Source organism: Artibeus jamaicensis, unplaced genomic scaffold (genome assembly GCF_021234435.1).
Source record: "Artibeus jamaicensis isolate MK-2021 breed Jamaican fruit bat unplaced genomic scaffold, CSHL_Jam_final contig_402, whole genome shotgun sequence".
Classification (NCBI taxonomy): domain Eukaryota; kingdom Metazoa; phylum Chordata; class Mammalia; order Chiroptera; family Phyllostomidae; genus Artibeus; species Artibeus jamaicensis.
In genome coordinates this window covers 12,292,256-12,311,955 of record NW_026521818.1, presented here as the reverse complement: position 1 = coordinate 12,311,955, position 19,700 = coordinate 12,292,256, and the positions used below count along the sequence as shown (strand labels likewise).

Sequence of the window (19,700 nt, the reverse complement as noted above, 5' to 3'; positions counted from 1 at the left end):
TCAATTTTCTGACAATTCTGGGTGACAGTTTTGTATTTTAGTAGTAATTTTTGCTATGGTTGTGTGAGGAGGTGAGCCATGTTAATCTATGCCTCCATGTTGACCCACAGTCCTGAATATTTAATTTATGTAATATACAGGGTGGGGCAAAAGTAGGTTTACAGCTGCGAGTACGCAAAACACAGAGTTAACTCTTGTATTATCATTAATTAATTATTTTATTACTTCCCATATGAACAATTATAAACCTACTTTTGCCCCACCCTGTATATTTATTTTTAAATAGCCCAAGAGGCACTTCCATTTAAGGATGCAAATCGGAATTTGGGAGGAAGGAAAGAAGGTACATATTTAACTTGAAAAAGCACATTCAACACTATATAACTATATATGGATAATAAACCTACTGCTTTCATGATACTAACCACAAAGAATAAAGCTTGTTAAAATAGTATGGTTTCATTATTCTCTGCTAATCAACTGAGGAAAAGGGCTCATATCCACAGAGTTGTGTGTCAAATAGTCAGCTGTCAACTCCATATCACCACCGCTTCTTTCTATACTCTGCAATAGCAGGGGAGGTTACAGCAAATACAGTCCCTTCCCTAGGGCCCATATAGTCCTGAGCTAAATATGCCAAAAAGAGATAATCCCCTAAAACACAGGTGGCAAACACAAGGCCCTCAGGCTGGATCCGGCCCTCCACCTTCTTTTACCCAGCCCTGCACCTTGTTTCTATCCGGCAGCAGCACCAAGCTCTCGCTTAACTGTTAAGAAGTAGTTACATTTATACAGTCCTAACATTACATTTGGTCCTTTGAAGGCAACCGTGAGGCTGATGTGGCCCCTGGTAAAAATGAGTTTGACACCCCTAACCTAAGGCATGGAAAAGTAGGAGAGACCTGCAGATGCAGGCAATCCTGAAGATGTGAGACCAGCAGCACGTCTGGGGGAGCTCCTGAGAACCACCTGCTTCAGGCTGAGGTGGTCATGGACAGTTTCCCTGACATGCACTTCCCCAGCCCTTCCAATGGTTAGGTAAGTCTCTAATTTTCTGTATTAAAACCATCACACCTGAATACCTACAAGGGCTTCTGTTTTCCTGACTGAATCCTGATTGATACAGGGTACATATCAAAACTGGGGCAAAGGGATGGGTATGGGATTTTTATTTTTATAAACTAGGTCTCAAAACCCCCAAATTAAAGAAAAAGCTGAAAACATTTTTCTAAATCCTTAATATGGACAGAAGACACTAAAATGTCTGTCTTATTATTCCCTCAAACACTCAACAAATCATACCCTATTCCCTGACCTCTAAAATTTCAAAATGAAGTCACTGGTCCTCTAATTTAATCCCTGGCCCATAAAAACAATCTAAGTTGCAGAAAAATCAGTAAGCCCTAGCTTTTTAAAGTAAATCTTTTCAAGAGGGTTCCTTACAAATACTATTAGAATCAATACATCAAATGTAAAGGTTGTATGTGCTGTTTTTCTTGTGGCTTCATTTTAATGCCTAACTTTGACTCTGTAAGTTCTTATAAAGGTAATAAGTTACATATAGCAGTGATTACTTGTATATAATGGAATATGGAGGTTGGGTACAGAGAGGAGGCATTTCACTTCTCATATGATATTACTTTAAAAATTTTTTAAACAATTTCAAAAGGAGAATTTAATGTTATTTTATAGAAATGCCTAAGACCTTTTAGCTACAACAGATCTTTTAAGAACAAGTACATATTTATACATGTACCTATGCTAATTTACTGATTATATCACTTGCTCATTAATAAAAATATTAAATAAACAAGAGAATAAATGTTAGACTTGTGAAGGAATCTACATCAAAAGTTTAAAATTCTCACATATATAAAATATGTAGCCAAACAGCTTTGGCTGACTTAGATAAAACCTAGTTTCATAATTACACTGGAATGCAGAGATTCTTAATGTGTGCAACAGCGTTAGTTGAAGAAAAATTTTTAAAGTAGTATAGTTCTCTCAAATACCATACCATAGTTGGCCACTGCTTTTCCGCCTTTCCTTCTTATTTCTTCAACAACCTTATCAGCAGCTGAGGAGCCTTTACCAACTCCCTTGAAGTCCCCGCCTAAATCATTCACTGCAATGCAATAACAAATAAACATGAATTCATTTCTAGACCTTCAAAATATAAGCTGAAATAATATTATTTGTGTATTTCTTTAGTTATCTGCCCAGTTTCATCCTGCCCCACCCCATTTTACTAAACACACCATGAGGTATATACATTCATAACATGAAATTCATACATTCATACACTCAATGTATATACCATGAGGTCTGTACATTCATAACATAAAATTTGAAATTTTACAATGGTTTTACTTTTAAAAATAGAAAAACAATATGATTCAACCTAACTTTAGCCAAAAAGAGAGAAAAACCTACAGATCGCCTTATGATTAACCACACACTGATGTATGTTTATTTGGGAGATTTTCCATTTAATACTTTCAGACTGTGGTTGATGGCAGGTAACTGAAACCACGGAAAGTGAACTCATGAATAGGGAGGATACTGTACTCTAAAAAATCTGTGAAGAGTAGACTTCACAATAAGCGTTCTTACTACAGATAAAAAAATTAAAAATACAATGTGATACTTCACATTGTATGTCAAGAAAGCCTGTTTACAGAAATGGCGATAAAGAACAAGTATGATATTAAAATATTATACAGAGAAGCAACTTATGAATTTTCATATAACATACCATGCCATAGTTTACAATGAAAGAAATAAAAGTATTTAAAAAGTTCAAAATGACAAACAGAATAAGTTTTCAGCCACTAATTTATACAATGACTCAGTTTTTATATGTTTAACTGACCACACTTACCATATAATATCTGCCTATACCGAATTATATAGATATAAACGTTAATTGAGCATTTACTATCTGCAAGGAAATCCACAGATGTGTAAGAATGGTACATCTTAAAGAGTTCATAACTGATGAATCGGTGAAGCCTAGCAAATTTTAGCACAAAGTAAAGAGAGACCAACATAACTAAGTAATAGGAACAGATAAAGTTAATTTACACAATAATTTAAGGTCAAATTTATGAAATAACATGCAAAAACTAATGAAGAGATATACAGATCAATGCCAAATATTGAAAAAATAGAATTTAAGAAAAATACTTTAGACCAAAAAATCAATTTGTATTGCAAAATGATCATTTTGTAGGGTTATTACATAGGTTTATAGGAATATAACAAAAAATAGTAAATAATAAGTGGCATAGCTACATATTCTAATTTTAAAGTCTTTTAATATTAGTTGATGATTACCACACCTGAAAAAATCTTTTCTTAGGAAAAATGGATTTTTTTTATTGGAATGGTAGTTACAAGTAGGGTTGGGTGGTAAAGGAAACAAAAGGATAATACAGAGAAAATGCAAATGCCTATCTAAACTTAAAATTGGCTAAATCAATGTATTTTTACTTAACTGTTTTTTAAGAAAATAAGTTTTTCAAAATGTGGACTGGGATATATTTTTCCAACAATATATAGTCTTAGCAGTCTTACTTCATGTAAAATATGCTGCGAACACAAAACAATGGAAAGATGCTTACATTATACTTCAAAAGATTTTTAAAAAATGGTAAGACTTAGACTAATTCCTATTAATTGTCCATGTCCATGACAGGAAACAACCAGCAAACAATATCAAGATTTTAAAACATGTAGCTAACATCATTTTAAGACCTTTTTTCACTAAGCAGGGGGAAGTTCAAAAGCAAATTGGCAAATGTGGTTAATATTTAAGTAAAGAACTGTTAGATCATGCAATGAAACACCACCCTCAAGTGGAAATTGTTCAAAGTGCAACCACACATAGAAGCATTAAAGCCTGAATAGCTTACTGAGATCAATATGCAGTGAAACAGTATCAGGATAGATTAATTCAAAATAAGTCTCTACATTTGAGAGCACTAAATTGCACTGACCTCATTCGGTCATCCACTCTCATCAGAGCCAAACTACAGGATTACCTCAACTAGAAAATCTGGTCATGCTAAAGGACTGGGATAAAAACAATATTAAAAGTTTTGCAATTGTACACAAGGGAAACCTATCCATACTATGTGACAGTGTTACAACTTAAATGTACTGCTAAAATTCTAATAATGTTAATAAATAACTTTTAAAAATACCACTACCGTCCTAAACTGTTGTGTATCTAGTACTTTACATTCAAAGAACCCTTGCATCCACTGCTACATCTGATCCCCACATAGCCTTTTAGGAGGTGAGCTGCTTGTTCCTACTTTCACAGAAGAGTAAACAGTTTGAGAATGGTCTGGTAAATTGCCCCAGGCTCCAAAGCTGTATGAAATGGCAATATGCAGACTAGAACCTTGACCTACTACAACGCCGCTCTGTTCCTCTAGTGTTGTAAGTAAACCACTCTGTTCATCTAATGTTGTATGTAAGTTTCTCTTATCCAAATCTTGTTTGTTGGGGGAAAGAACAGAGGAAATGATAAATCCGTCACCTCAGATAAACAAATAGCTGTACAATAGGCAGTAAGAATGGGAAGATGATGATAGTTAAGGTCAGAGTATTTTCAGTTGAAACCATCAAAATAAAATATATTTGTAAATCCTCCATTTATATTTCTTACTGTTTGCCTGTTTTAAATCACATTTCTTTTTAAATCACATTCTACTTAGGGTGTTTGTCCTCCCTACAGATTTGTTTTTAATCCTCACCCAAAGGTATATTTATTGATTTGAGAAAAAGACAGAGAGAGAGAAACATTGATGTGAGAGAGAAACATCGACGTGTTGCCTCCCGTACTTGCCCCGACTGGGGACTGAACCCGCAACCTAAGTATGTGCCCTGATTGGGATGGAATCTGCAACCTTTTGGTGTATGGGACAATGCTCCAGTCAACTGATGCAGCCAGCCAGGGCCTTCATTACAGATTAATGTCCCTTTATTTAGAAAAGATTTGTATTATTTGTCATATGTGTTGCAAATCATAAATTTCTTTACTGAACTGCTGAGAAAGAAACAGAGGTAATATCTGAGCATTAATATTATCTGATGGCTTCACGTTACTGCTTCAATTTACTGTAGGTGGTTCCTGCTTTTTGCTGTAGCTCAGCGCAGGGAAACTGCTCTTACAACAGTTTCCAACTTCCCACTAAATTATCAAGAGTATTCCTGTCACAATGCTTTATATTTGAAGAGTGCTTTGAACTATCTTTATAGATATTTATGTTCATATGTTTATTCAAGAATGTGTCTCTACATGAGTCATATCTATTACCAACAACATATCTATAAACTATTTTTATTTCTAAAGTAAAACGATGCTTCCCATTCTACAAAAATGTATTAAGTTTTATATGTATTGAAATGTAAGACATCCTTTGTTCTAAATAATCCAAGAGGTGCATAAAAGATGGTAAGAGCAACACTGTATTACAAATATATTTATTTTTGAAGAGGTTACTTACTTTTTTTTTACATTTTAAGACAAACAAATACAAGAAGTGCCTTTTTACACTCGTCCTATCCCAGTCTTTCCCAGAGGTGACTCCTATTAGCCATTCCTTGGATGTCCCTCTAGACATTTCTATACCCTATGTTTGATGCCTTTTCCCCATTTTGATAAAGTTTCCTATAGCAAACGATAGCATTAAGAATATTTCATTGATTTTAGAGCTGTGGGCTCAAAAAAAGATTTCTTCCTATATTCTGTTATGTCCTGAATGCTACCAAAAGTATTTAAAGTGACTTAAATATAAAATACATATGCAGGGGCTATTAAAGAACAGAAAATTAACAAAATGCTACATCAGGGAAAGACAAACCTACTGAAAGCACAGACTACTCTAGTTGGCGACAGTGCCAGGTTTACCCTCAAGCTTCTTGACAGCCAAGGAAAAAGGAGAAAACACGGAGTTGCCATGTCATTTTCACTGTTTTGTAGAGAGATACATCACTGTAGTTCATGAGAAACCTTTTCCCGAATATCCATATATTGTATCTAAATATTTGAAGGACTCAAAAATGTGGGTTAGTTTAGACAGCAGTGTCTTAAATTAGGTCCTTTTAATTGATTTTCTTCATCTGAACAGTAAGACATCAGAGGTACCCTTACAGTGAGAAGAATCTGAAAATGACAGACTGAGCCATCCAGAGTTCAGGCCTTGGACTTCTGTTTATCTCAGTGATTTCTGACCAGGGTGCCACAAGAATTTTTAAAACACACAATACTTGAAAATTTAGTCAGGGGCATTGACCTCTTTTCCCTTAGATTGTCGAATTAAAAAATGACAACAGTCAATACAAGAATAGCCAGCCAGTGTGAGTAAATCACAATTATACTGCTCAGGCCCAGTGGCTCAGTTAGTGGAGTGTTCTCCTGTACACCACAAGACTGCAGGTTCAAATCCCGGTTGGGTCAAGTACCAGAAGACCAATCAATGTTTTTCTCTCACATCGATGTTTCTTTCTCTTTGTCTTTCTCTGTCTCCATCTCACCCCCTTCCTCTCTATATAAAATCAATAAATATATCCTCAAGAAAAAGTTTTTTAAAATATACCTATTTTTGTCAGATCTGTAAAAATATATATTTTTCGGTGTGCTGTAGAATTTTAGTAATTAATTTATGTGTGCATGAGATGGAAAAGGTTGAAAATCACTGGTTTATCTGGGCAATGTGACCCAGTCTCCTGGCATTACATACCACCTCTAAACTGAGGACACTGCAGTTTCTACAGCTCCAACCTGCCCCTCCAACTACGGAGTCCGATACCCCACTCCTACTGAGCATCTCCACCTGAACGTTCAACGGGGCTGTGTCCTCTCCGCAAGCTGGTCAGCCTTCCGTCTGTCCAATCTCAGTAAATGGCCACTCTACACCCTGTTACCATTACAACCCACATCAAAAATCAGCGAATCACACCACAACTACCTTCAAAATATACCAAGAATTTAACCTCGCTGCACCACCTCCATCTTAACCACCTGTCTAAATAAAGCACCATCATTATTGCCTGTGGATTACGTAGAAAAGAAATCATATCGATCTCACTTTAAAAACCTGTAATTTTAATTACTCAATGGTTTTACTTCTTCGGTTCAAGAACGGAAAACGTTCTGCCTTGCTTACTGTCAAAGAAAAGGTTCTTCTTACTATAACATTTCAATCACTGCATTCATGCCCTCAAGATGACTGACAGGGAACACCAGAAAACTGGGTATGGCTCACCTACTGAGGAAGCCTCAAAACCATTCCATTCCCCGTATTTTCTTCAGATATGTGCAAACATTTTCTGAAAGATGTAACTTATGTAAAACTAAAGGTCACCTGTTTTAATGTCAGGCAAAGGCTTAGCAGTTCTTTTACCCAGATTTAAATAGCCCATGTTTTCATTATGGAATATAAAATGTAGCAATCATATTAACATGAAGTTAGAGAACATATATATATCCAGTGACACTCTTGACTTTGGGCTTGGCCAAGTGATCTTCTTTGGCCACTGAAATGTGAGTGGAAGTGGAATGCCACTTCTGAACAGAAACTTCCAGCGACACTGAGTGGATCTATTGTTTTCCCTCTGTCCCAAGAATAGGAATGTCCCAGAGAGAAGCTGCTCCTTCATCTGGGACTCGGGAAGACACACAGAGCTGAGACACAGCTGACCAGAAGCTGAAAGGTCATGTATGCAGGAAATAATCCTTTGTATTGTGAGCCATTTAAATCTGTTTGTTAACCCAATACAATCTAGCAAAAGTTGACCTATAAGAGAAACAAGCTACTCTATTTCCTGAGGTCTTACTTCTTATTGGCCTCTGAGATAGTCAATAGATTTATCTGATTAATCTCTTTTCCACAAACAAGACACTCTGATGGCATAAGGTCCAAAGTTTGCTTACTCAGGCAAAAAAAAATGCTGAGCAGAACAAAAATTAAGAGGAGAAACATTAGCACTTGTGATGCAATCTAGAACCAGGGTACCCATGCTTTTAAAAGCTAAAGTAGAGGGCAGTGGTGGTTAAGAAGGAACACAACCCGCTTGTGGCCAAGAAAGTTCAGAGACTGAAAAGGCAGTAGAAAGGCAGTGAGAAACCAAGTTTCTCACAGACTGACCTCTACCCTAAATGAACTAAATCTGGCTTCCTCAGCCTAGTTTGGTAAATATACTTCCAAGACAGAAATTTTTTACCATTTTAGACTTTCACCAGCACATGCTGCAATATCATCTTCAAGGCAACACAAAATAAATAAACACACTGACCCTGTTTACTTTTTTCTTACAACTCAAAGTTCCAAATCAGAATTTAACAAAGGTCACCAAAGAGGAAAACCGATCCCCACAAAAACACACTGCTGTAAATTTTTCATAAAACATATTTATAACCTAAAATTATATCTTAGCTACAACAAAAAAGAAAAATAGAAACCAATCTCAAAGACACAGCAGCCCTACCCCCCCCCAAAAAACCTATGTCAAACAATTAAAAAAAACAATAAACAAAGTACCTTCTTTGCACAAAGCAATATTCTAGGTCCTTTAGAAGATAGAGAAGATAAAGCAAGGTCCCTGCACTTACAGAAATGAGTAAAAATAAATTTAAAACTATAAGGTAAATGTATTAAGAAATATACTCCAATATAAAAAGAGAAAAAAACAGTAACAAAATGTGTTATTAAGCCACGACACAAAATACTCCTGGGAAATTTTGACAAAGAGGAACTAAACTATAGACCCCCAATGTAAAAATGTGTCCTTGCCACAAGCGGAATGGATTAACAGACCTGGGCTATGATATTAAAAGAGCAACATCCAAAGTCTCTGTGTCCTTTCCACGAAGATAAGTATCTTCCATGAAGATACACTGACGGGTAAGAGTATCATTAATGTCCAGCTTAGGTCTTCCTTTTTTGGAAAATCTGGTTTCTCCCTTATTCTTTTGTTTTGTCTCCACAAACAAATTAGGGAAAATTTGTCTCTGTGTATTCCTTAGTAAAATGTAGGAAACTGGGATTGGGAAGTCACTGTCATGAGCCAGCAATTTTACCCCAGAAAAGATACCAATAAATACTGGGCCATAACACTTCCCCTACCCACCTACCCTGCACTGAGCACTCATTCGGTTATTCCCCACAAAGACTTGGCTGTGGACAAAGCTGCTCCTGTGCCCATACCAACTACCCAGTACATCAGGCCAATCCAAACCATTCAGATTACTAAAACTCCCACCTTTGGGATTCTTCAATGCAGCACTTACAACCCACCCTTCACAATAAAATTCAAGCCACTACCCCTTCAATTAAAACTTTTAGAAACTGTTGTAAAAAAATTTCCATTGGAAAATTTTTGATTAAAGAGATTTTTAAAAAAAATACTTAGGATTCCCTAACTCAAACAAACCTTCCAGTTCTCAAAATGCATTTACTTCTTTTTTTTTAATTTTTAAAAAAATTTTTAATTTTATTTAGTTATTTTTCAAGTACAGTTTTCTGTCTATTTCTCCCATCCCAGCCCACCCCACCCCTTGCTCCCCGCATTTACTTCTTAATCTTAGCAATATATTTACACTTATAGACTTATTTCGCCTCAGCCTTCCACGTCCAAAAATTATAGCCCACAATATACCAAATGCAATAATTTCCTTTTATGACATGACATTCCATCTTTATCAATTCTGTTAAGTTACAAATTCTGTGAAACTAGTTTACTTTAAAAAGTTATAAAGTCAGTCTCAAGGGGCAAAGTTTTTAGCTTGCAGAAGAAAAAATAAGTGATAAAATATGACCTTAACAAATTATTTGATGCAACAACAAACGTGGCTGGCTTCTAAATACTTTAGCTACCAACTACTAATTAAAAAGAAAAAAACATCAACTTACCAACCACTGATGCTCCTCTTTCAGCAAAAGCCAGGGCATAGGCTCGGCCCAGTCCTGATGAAAAACAAAATTATGAAAAAATTGAGCAAGTGTTCGTGTAATTTTTTGCAGTCCACTCAACGCAATCCCTATTATAAAGTAACTGGTGAGTTACTAATTATATTACAATGTCTTCATTTGTACTCTCACCCTGTGTTTCACCCCCTTCACTTCCGGAAATAAGAAAGCTTAAAACTGCATTTTCCCACCTATTGTACCTACCATTTCCTACCATTTGGCCTAGATGGTAGGATTCCACCATCAAATGTATTTCTGTGACATCTGGAAAGTTGGAAGGAGGCAGAAGCCATCTTACTGTGACTTCTAGCTGTTGCTGCTGGTTAAGAAGCTGATTTCTAGAAGCCTCCTAAGTAGTAAGAAACAGTGGATGTAGCAGGAACTTCTTGATCTAGCTCCCTAACTTCTGGGTGGCAGCTTCCATTTTCTACACCCTGGTATCCAAGGATAACTTGAGCTGTGGCAGTTTAAATGGCAGCTTCACAAGATGTGGCTACAAATGGACCACTTCTGTTCCACAAGCCATTCCAAGAGGAACTGCCTAGAATACAAATGGCTAAATTATATCTTATCCTGCTTCAGACATCTAGTGATTTCTATCTCCTACACTGGGCTTTAATGACACAATCACCAAACACATATTTAATTCTTAATTAAGTAGTAATTAAATATTTAGTTCCAACTCAAAGATGTAAGGTGTATATATCTTATACATTCAAAAATGAATATATACCTATATAAGTTTTACAGGTACAGAATATCTCAGGAAAATATGTAAGAGGCTTGCAATTAGTGTTTACCTCTGAGGGCCAGAACTGTGTGACTAGCAACTAAGGATGGAAGGCTTACTTTTGTATTACTTAAATTGTTTTAACATGTACACGTTTTAAAATTTAAATTAGTTGATAAATTGGTAGTTTAAATTAATTGATAAATAGGCATACGAATAAGAAATTGAGCTAAAGTACCAGACTCTTCTAAAAAGAACCCAAAATATAAATTAAAGATACCACCAAACAATATATTTTAAAATTTAATCCACTCTGAATAACAGAGAACTTGGCCAACATAACTCAAGCCTTCTTATTCTTTATCAGATCAAAGCTGAAAAACTTTTTCTAAACACAGGGTTTTCAGATAAATCAAATATTTATAATTAGAATGCAAAAAAAATATGCTAACAGAAAATCCTCAAGTGAAAAATATGCGAGTAAGCCTCTAATATAAGAAACTGAGGTAAGTTAATCAGAGAAACGTCTCAATTTACAAGCAGGCAATACAATAGTCTCAAATGATATGTCAGTGATCTCCCTTTATGATAAAAGCACATAAGCAGTACAAAGGTAATGATTCACATCTAGAGCTGGACAGAGCCGGGCTGCTCAAGATTTCATCACGCTGCTCAGAGCAGTGCACAATCTAAAACTTGTTAACTATTTCTAGAATTTTCCATTTGATACTTTTGGACCAAGGGTGCAAGCGAAGGTAAGTAGGGACTACCATACGGTGCTTATCTTAATAAGCACACAAACTCAACAAGAACTCTTAGATGCCCTCTTTAAAGGAGGCCTTCTTAAGTAAAAATCAAGAGAGCCTAAAACCATGCCCCAGAGGAAAAGAAACACTGAAAGAGTGACTTTTCAAAGGCAAGGAATTGATACTCTTCTGGGGGAGACTGAGGCACCCAGTCGCTTTTCCGCAACCTTTAAAAGACCTAAGAAAGCCTCAGAGAGTCTACGGGGCGGAAGAGCAGCAATAGCCATTGGTAGGCAGAGACAACCGTCAGCCGGGACCTTCACTTGATCCTACACTCCGCAGCGTCCCCCCGACCTCTCTCCTCCCGCAAGGGAGGCTCCCAGGAGAAGAGGCGGATGAACGGGCTGCACCTGACGCGTCTCTAAGTAGGACTTTCTGGTTCCCTGTTCAAGGCTAGCCAGTCCCACCTCTCTCTCCCTCCACAACAAATTCGGAGTCCCGACAGCAGATCAGCTACGTCCTCCCACCCGGCCTCAATAACTGTGGCTGTGCGTGAATTCCGGGCCCGTAAGAGGGGGCTAGCCCTCCGGCTAGCGCGCTCACCTCCACCCGCGCCGGTGACCAGTACCACCTGCCCATCGAACCTCAGCGGCGAGGCCATGAGTCCTGCCTGTAGGGACAAACAGACACACACACAAAAGCAGAACCTCTGGAGCTCAGACAGCGGGACACGGAGGAGACAGACAGGGGCAGAGGCGGAGCCAAAGTGACCTGCCAATTTCTGGGATGGAGAAGGACTCCGTAGTTTTCCCAGTGCGCCTGCGCGGAGATCCTTGGCCCTCTGGGAAATGTAGTCCGTCGGGCCTCCAGCACCGGCGAGGGAGACTGCCCAAGAGGCCTGGCTGGGAAGGCTATTTCCGCTACCGTAGAGAAATAGGATGCAGCCCCTATCCTTAAGTAACTTTCAAAGTAGCTCCTAAGAGAGAATGGCACCTTTACCAATGGGTAAAGACTTCTCAGAATGTTATCCCTGGACCTCCTGCATGAAAATCATTCAGGAACTGTCACAAGATGCAGAGTCGTGGACCCCCACGATGACCCCCAAAATACAACCTCGGGACAAAAAATGTTCACAAGTGCTTCTAAATGATTTTTGGTTTGCATGTTAATAACAATCCTATGTAATTCATTAAACAAAGCACAAGCTTACAGATGAATAGTGAGGTCCTTCGGAGTTTGTCATATGGTAAACCTTCAATAACAGTGCAGCATAAGACTTGTGACAAATGTGTAAAAGTCAGTCAACGGTGCCAAAATAAACAGATCCTATTCCTGCTGGAGAGAAAAGGGAAAACTTTACAAAGGGGATGACACACAAAGTACTTTAAGAAGTGAAACCTGCAAATAAAGGAGAACTACAGGTAATGAAAACACTAGCTAGAATGTAGGGGAGAGGGTAAGGCCTCAGAAGTAAGCAGAGTGAGTCAGATCATATTGAGATGTTTTAATTCAGTGTGGAAAATGATTGTAAGCAGGATTACTCCAGAGAACACCTTTATATGTGACAAGAAAGAGGTCACTTCTAAAGCTTTGGGCCAGGATCTCCCACCACTCCCCCACCCCACCCCCGCCCAGTGCCACCTCCAACCAATAGGGCCAGTTGCCTGGAGACTGAGCACTCTGGCAGTCCCATGCTGGCACTTATTCTGCGGCCACTGCACCTGCTGCTCCTTGGCAAAGGCAAGTCCACCCTTCGCTTCAGAACAATGACAACTTTCTTTGTTTACTCACCACGAGGAAGGCCTGGAAGCTTAGACCACAGATATTTTGAATCCAGGCCTGAATCAAGATGCAAAAGGGAGCCTTGTGCTCAGACCATATGGCAATCCTAGGTTCAACGGTAAGCCTCTGAGGCAGTTCATGGATTTTGGTCTCCACACGCCTGCTTCCTGCAGAGAAAGCTGAAGTAGCTATGCAATGCAGCAGACCCAAATTTCCTCAAACTAGATCCCAGGAGGAGGCCTAGTGAACTGCGCACTGGCCCTTTCTCCAAGCTCCACCTGGAGAAAGTGTCCAGATGTCCTTGTTGGGGTATCTATTTGGATCTTGTGTTGTAATGTTTCCTGTATAATCCCATAATCCTATTTTTTTATTCACATTAAAAAATTAAACTGCAAAAAAGGCTGTGTATATTATTCCTACTTTCAGAAATGTAAGTACAGAATCAACCCAGTTGTCATTTACCATGAGTTGCCTTCAGCCACAGACCTGTGACAGGGAACAGAACTAAGGCTTTCGCAGCCACAGTTGGGAGCCGACACTCCGCTTCCCAGACTCACAACTGGGCAGTGGCTGGTCCCAGACCAGAGCCAACAAGTATAGTGCCCAAGTAAACATGTCTTGAATATGAAAGAGAAGCAGTACAGATTTAGGAATTTCAGTCACAGAAGTACAGTTAGGTGTGTAATTTAAAACACTACAAAAAGTGTTGCTATACAGAGGTGGGAAAAATAGCTATGTAGTTATTTGTATAGAAAATAATACAATAATTAATAGACAATAACACAAGAATAAACTGTTTTGCATACTCATCACTGTAAATCTACTTTTGCCTACTACTGTAGAGGTGTAGATTATTTTCTCTAATTGTCTCATCTTGCTCTCAAGTCCTCACTCTTATGGGAAGGGAGTTGGAATAGGAAACTTAAACTTACCATGTAAAAATAACTCCGTCTGGATTGTGGAGGCGCATTATGGAGGAGACAAGTGTGATGGACAGACACTTGACTTGGGTGGCGAACCCACAATACAATGAACAGATCATATTTTGTGCAATTGTGCACTTGAAACCTGTATAATTTTACTAACCTGTGTCACCCCAATAAATTCAATTGAAAAATAAAAACTTAGTCTATTTGGGGCAAATGCTGCTGTCTTTCAGGACTTCTCCCTGCTCCCTCTCATAGCCTACATTTCACCTTAACATAGAGGAAAGGTTTGGCAAGGGTAGGGGTCATCCTTAAAGCTGTGCTGGCCTCTGTTTCCTGCCACCTACGGATAGCAGATAAAACTTGAAGTTACTTTCTCAGCATAATTGAAGGTTCTCAGTGGTCCCCCACTCACCTACACTGGGCCCCAACTCAAATCTAGCCTCTGAATCATTTATGTTAGTGTCTGGGTTTCAGCATTCTGAGAATCTGCTGTGCATTATGTTTTACCCTATGAGCTGGTTTAGCAATCTCTACATAAGTCTAAACATTTCAAACTTCTAAATTATTCACATAAAATAAAAAAAAAAAACCATGCCAACCAAGAGCCAAGAGAGACAGGTATAGGACCTTCAGCTTGCTCATCACACAGACCAACAAGGCTGTTGCCATTCTGCTGCAGTCACCCTATGACAGTTCAAGGTCACTTGCATGGCAATGTCTTCTCAGAGTCGAAATCTATCTGGTGCTTCTCTCCTTTTCACTGAGCCATCTCTTTAGGCCCAGGCCAAGGGGTGTCAGGTCCCTGAAGATCCCAGGCCAACCATGGCCCCTATTGTCTACTCTCCGAATCTTTTTTATTTCCTTCCCAGTAAGAATTCTACTTAACCTTGCCTGCTGGTCAGAACTCCTCCTAAGTTTGTCCTCTCTGCTCCAACTTTATGGATGTCTCTTTTGTAAGGGGTCACTTTCTAAGAACAAACTAAGCTTTATGGCTTAGCCCTGATACTGGGAGAACGGAAAGGGATATTAGAGTAAAATGGTATACTATTTTTTGCTTCTCAGTCTCCAAGCCTGCTTTCAGTTGTTGGAGAATACAGTACCTCTGTCTATTTCCCACCTAAGAGGTTGAATATACCAGATACTCACCTTTCTAGCCTCCCTTGCAATGAGGCATAGCACATGATCTAAGTTCTACGAGTCAGATGCTTCTCCCAAGCTACTGACTTAGGGTGGAAATGACAGACTATACCAACTCCATTCTGGTAATAAATGGAGGAAGCAGCAATAGCATCAGCTCTACTGGGAGTGGGCAACATTCAATGGTAGCAGTGTCAGAGGTGCAAATTGCAGCGTCTGGTATCCAGCTGCAAGGTTGGTGGCATCTTCATCAGACCTGTGCCATGATTTGGCCATGGTTCCAGACTGCGGGGCCTCTGAACCCGACTCTCTGGCTTCCTGCAGATTCTGTCAGCTGTCACCCAGCTGCAGCTGCTTTGAGACTGCAGTGGCACAGGCTGACTTAGCATTTGGAAATCACTGCAGCCAAGTTTAATAGTAACAAAAAAAAAGATTCATTTGGGAGTCAATACAGGCTTTCCAGGGCCACATACTGCATAAGTCAGGATCAAGCAGTATGGATGGAGATAGAAATTTCTTACCTGGGTTCACAAAAGCTCTGTAGGAGACACTGTACTGCAAGGCAGCTGTACTTTGTGTTAACTTTAGAACCATTGTTAGCACCCAGAAGGAAGCAGCACTTTAGACTTGGCTTTTTCTCAAGCTCAACTTAATAGATAGAAATCTAGTTATATTGTTACTAATCTTGTTCTCCTTAATCTTGTTTTTTAGTCTTGGTTAGATAACCCAATTTGGAGCTTATGCAGCCAAAAAAATTGCAGGAAAAAAATGTACAAGTACCTTTCAGAGTAGGAAAGTTTTTGGCAGTGCGCCCTAACTGGGGCTCTGAAGCACCATCTTCACAGCAACAGCAGCTACAACACTGCTGGAGAAAGCCTTGGCTTTCATCAAGGTTCCTGTGAGCACATGGAAGCCCGGCTCACCTCTTTACAAAGGATTTTTTTAGTTGAGCTTAGATTCACAGGCTATGGGTCACTGGCACATATGACTAGTAACCTGACGATCTCAAACAAGAAGCTGTTTTCCATCCCACAGATAACCCTAAACCAATGGGCTGGCAACTGTAATATAGGTCTAGATTGCGCTGGAATCTGGGAATGTCATTTTTGCTTGTGATAACTGCTGCTGGCGTTTTTCTAAAGAGCATGGGATTGTGGCTGCTGCTACACTGACCTTGTATATTCTGTGCTCTTTGGAAAAGTAATACACAAGAGAATTATCGTTGGGATCCTACTTTGCAGATATTAGAAAATTTACAGCAGGTCTTCAAAAAACATTGTTCTGCTCAACATTTTATTATAACATTGAGATGATGTAGGAACTTAACTTGTTTAGATCAATTAGCCTATAGTAAAATTGGTTTCATTATACATCATTCCACTCAACAGTAGAAGAACCTATTGTTCAGTGAAGGCTTACTGTGTATTCATTCTATCAGAGTATAAGCAGCACAAGATACGGTGATAGCACCTAGTAGTGGCCAGTGTATAAAAGTGAAAGTGTTTAAGAAAAGCAGGACCATGTTTTCCCTTTTAAACTTATCTCATGTGTACACAGGAAGTAAGATTTAAATATTCATACATTCAACCTTGATTTACTAAGGCTGCTATGAGTCAGGCACCGTACTAAGAACAAACCCATCAAAGGCCTGCCCATAGACACCTTACATTCTGGAGAAGTGAGATGATGAATATACAAGTAAATAAATTTTCCACATAATTGAAAGTGCTTGGTGTTTTACAAAGATTAACCCATTTGGTTTCAAAGCAATCTATAAAGTAGGTGCTACCATTATCCTCATTTTTCAGATGAGACACCTGAAATGGGAAAAGGTTAAATAACTTAGCTAGCATGTAGCGAAGTGAGGATTCAAACCCCAGGGTGTGGCTCTTTCGCCTGAGACAAGGTGATGGGATTCGAAAGAGATTGGAAGTGGAGACAGGGAGGGAGGTGTGTAGTTGGAGAGGGTATCTAGGAAAGGCTTATGAGGAGATCAATTTTGGGCTGAGAGCTGAATGTCAGGAACCAGTGAAGCAAGGATTGGCACTGCGCTTTCTAAGCAGAATGAACAACAACACATACAGAGGCTCTGTGGGAAGAACACCTTTGTACTTGCTGGCATGAGAGGGGGCCAAAGAGGTAGACAAGGACCAGATTGTATGAAGTCTTCCTTAAACCACAATTGAAAGTATAGATTTTATTCTACACTTTTTGATAGGAAGCCCTTGAATGTTAGGGGAGTAAAGTGATCTGACATACAAAACTGCCTATTCCTCTCTGCATATTTACAGGAAAGTAAATGAATAGAGAAAAACTCAGGAGAACACATCATCCTATAACTGGTTAGTTCAGGCCATGAGTTGGGGACCATGGCAGTGATCAAGGTGATGCTTGTTTTTTCTGATTTTTACATGAAAATGTACTTGTGTGATTATGCAAATGAACGACCGCTTAAAACAATTCAAACTCCATAAAATACCCTGCATTCCGTTGCTACAAAGCAACTTAATTACAAGTAGATACATCATGCTAAAGAAATTTGTGTAGCTGCTGAAGTCTGAGTTAGGTCACACCTGAGGCACCGGATGTGCATCTCCCTTAGAGACACCACGAGCAGTCACGTGTATGGAGAAAATCGTGTTAGGGAGAAGTCGGCCACACCGAGTAGAGGCACGCTAAGTAAAACTGCACTGTGAGGCAAAGCAGCATTGTAGTAAGAACCCGGAGGGTTTCTTTCCATTGGAAGCAACCAATCGTCCTGTGCATCATTTAAATGATGAAAACCATTTTCAGGACGGGATGAGCTTCTGCCATTTTTTGTTTTTCTTTTTAAAATGTACCCGATAAAATGTTCTTGAGGAATAAACCTGGCTTACCTTGTACACCTACTCCTTTGGCACAGCTGACTTTGAGCAGCTTGGGATTTACCATAAAATTTCTTATCTCATTTGCTTTTAATCTTCTAACTTCTTTTTCACAACTCCTTTTTCATCACAGTTTATTTCCTACCTCCCTTACTTTTCACCTCAAATCCATCCATTCTGCTTGAAGATTTCAGAATCCAGGTGCATGACCCATCCAACACCTTGCTTCCTAATAACTTAGTTCTCTCACTCCCCGTGACTCTTTGAAAGCATTCATTCAACAGTTGGCATTATCTTCCATGGTCACACCCTGGACCTGTTCATTACCAAAAGCTTACCACTCCTAAAATCTCATATGTAAACCTTTGACCTCTCCAGATCAAGTACTGTCATTGCAGAATTCTTCCCTATGACCATGACCTTCAATGCATTGGCCGCCATGGATCTCGCAATATGCATAGCCTCTTTCTGTCTTCCTTTCTGTCTTGCTTAGACTCTACAACACATCATTATGATCCACAGACCTGCTCCTCTTTCCCTCCTCTCGCAGACTCCTAGAAAACTTGGAGGTTTTCCAGTTTAAAATGTTTCTTAATTTCTATTATCCTTTCTTTCTTGATGCATGATTTATTTACAGGTATATTTTGTAATACCAAACATGAGGGAATTTCCTAATAATCTGTTTGTTGTTGATTTTGAGCTTAATGATTTATAATCAGAGAACATACTTTGATTTCAATTATTTTAAAATATATTGAGATGGGCTTTATGAACCACCACATGGTCAATTTCAGGAAAGATTCCAGGTGTACTTAAAAGGTATGTGCATTTTAGGGCTCAGGGTTCTATATACGGCCATTAAGTTAAATTTATAGATCATATTCTTTAAGTCTTTCATATCCTTACTGACATTTTGCCTGCTTGTTCCATCAGTTTCTAAGATAAATATGTACAAAATATTGTGGTCTGTAGGGAAAGGCCTAAGTATTCAACACAGATAAATGAAGATATGGAATCAGAAAATTGCCCGGGACAGTGGGTGCACAATGAGTGTGCCGATGAGGTTTTATTGACTTGTACACTTGAAATCTGTATGGTTTTGTGAACCAATGTCACCCTAATAAGTTCAATTAAAAAATGAAAAGAAAATGCCAAAGAGTTCTAGAAAGTCATACACGTTACTTTTACACGAATGCGACACCAGCACCCTGGCGGGGTACTCGGTTGTCTGGAGCACAGTCCTGATGCATGGCTGCTGTGGGCTCGCTGCCTGGTCGGGTTGGAGAGACGTGAGCTTCACTGTTCAGAGACTTCCTAGTGTGAACTACGCATTTAAGCACTTATCATCTACTGCTTAGTGTTAAAGAATCTCTTTAACATTGAATATAAGAGGTAGCTTAACAAGTATCTTAGGTGTCTATTGTTACACAAGGAGTTACCACAAAACCTAGACAGTTTAAAATCAGAAACATTTATTTATCTCAGTTCCTGTGGGTTGGAAATATGGGCATAATTTACCTGGGCTCCTCAAG

At 38.8% G+C, this 19,700-nt stretch overlaps 1 protein-coding gene across 1 annotated transcript in view; it reads right to left on the bottom strand.

The window, feature by feature from the left end:
- Positions 1-12,230, bottom strand: part of HSD17B4 (hydroxysteroid 17-beta dehydrogenase 4) — an 82,743-nt gene extending 70,513 nt beyond the window's left edge. The window contains exons 1-3 of the mRNA XM_037147821.2: positions 12,060-12,230; positions 9,924-9,977; positions 2,018-2,125 (exon numbers count right to left, since the gene is read on the bottom strand). Of these exons, the coding sequence (XP_037003716.2) occupies positions 2,018-2,125; positions 9,924-9,977; positions 12,060-12,117 (220 nt within the window). The 5' untranslated portion in view covers positions 12,118-12,230. The remainder of the gene's footprint in view (positions 1-2,017; positions 2,126-9,923; positions 9,978-12,059) is intronic.
- Between the last annotated feature and the right edge of the window lie 7,470 nt (positions 12,231-19,700).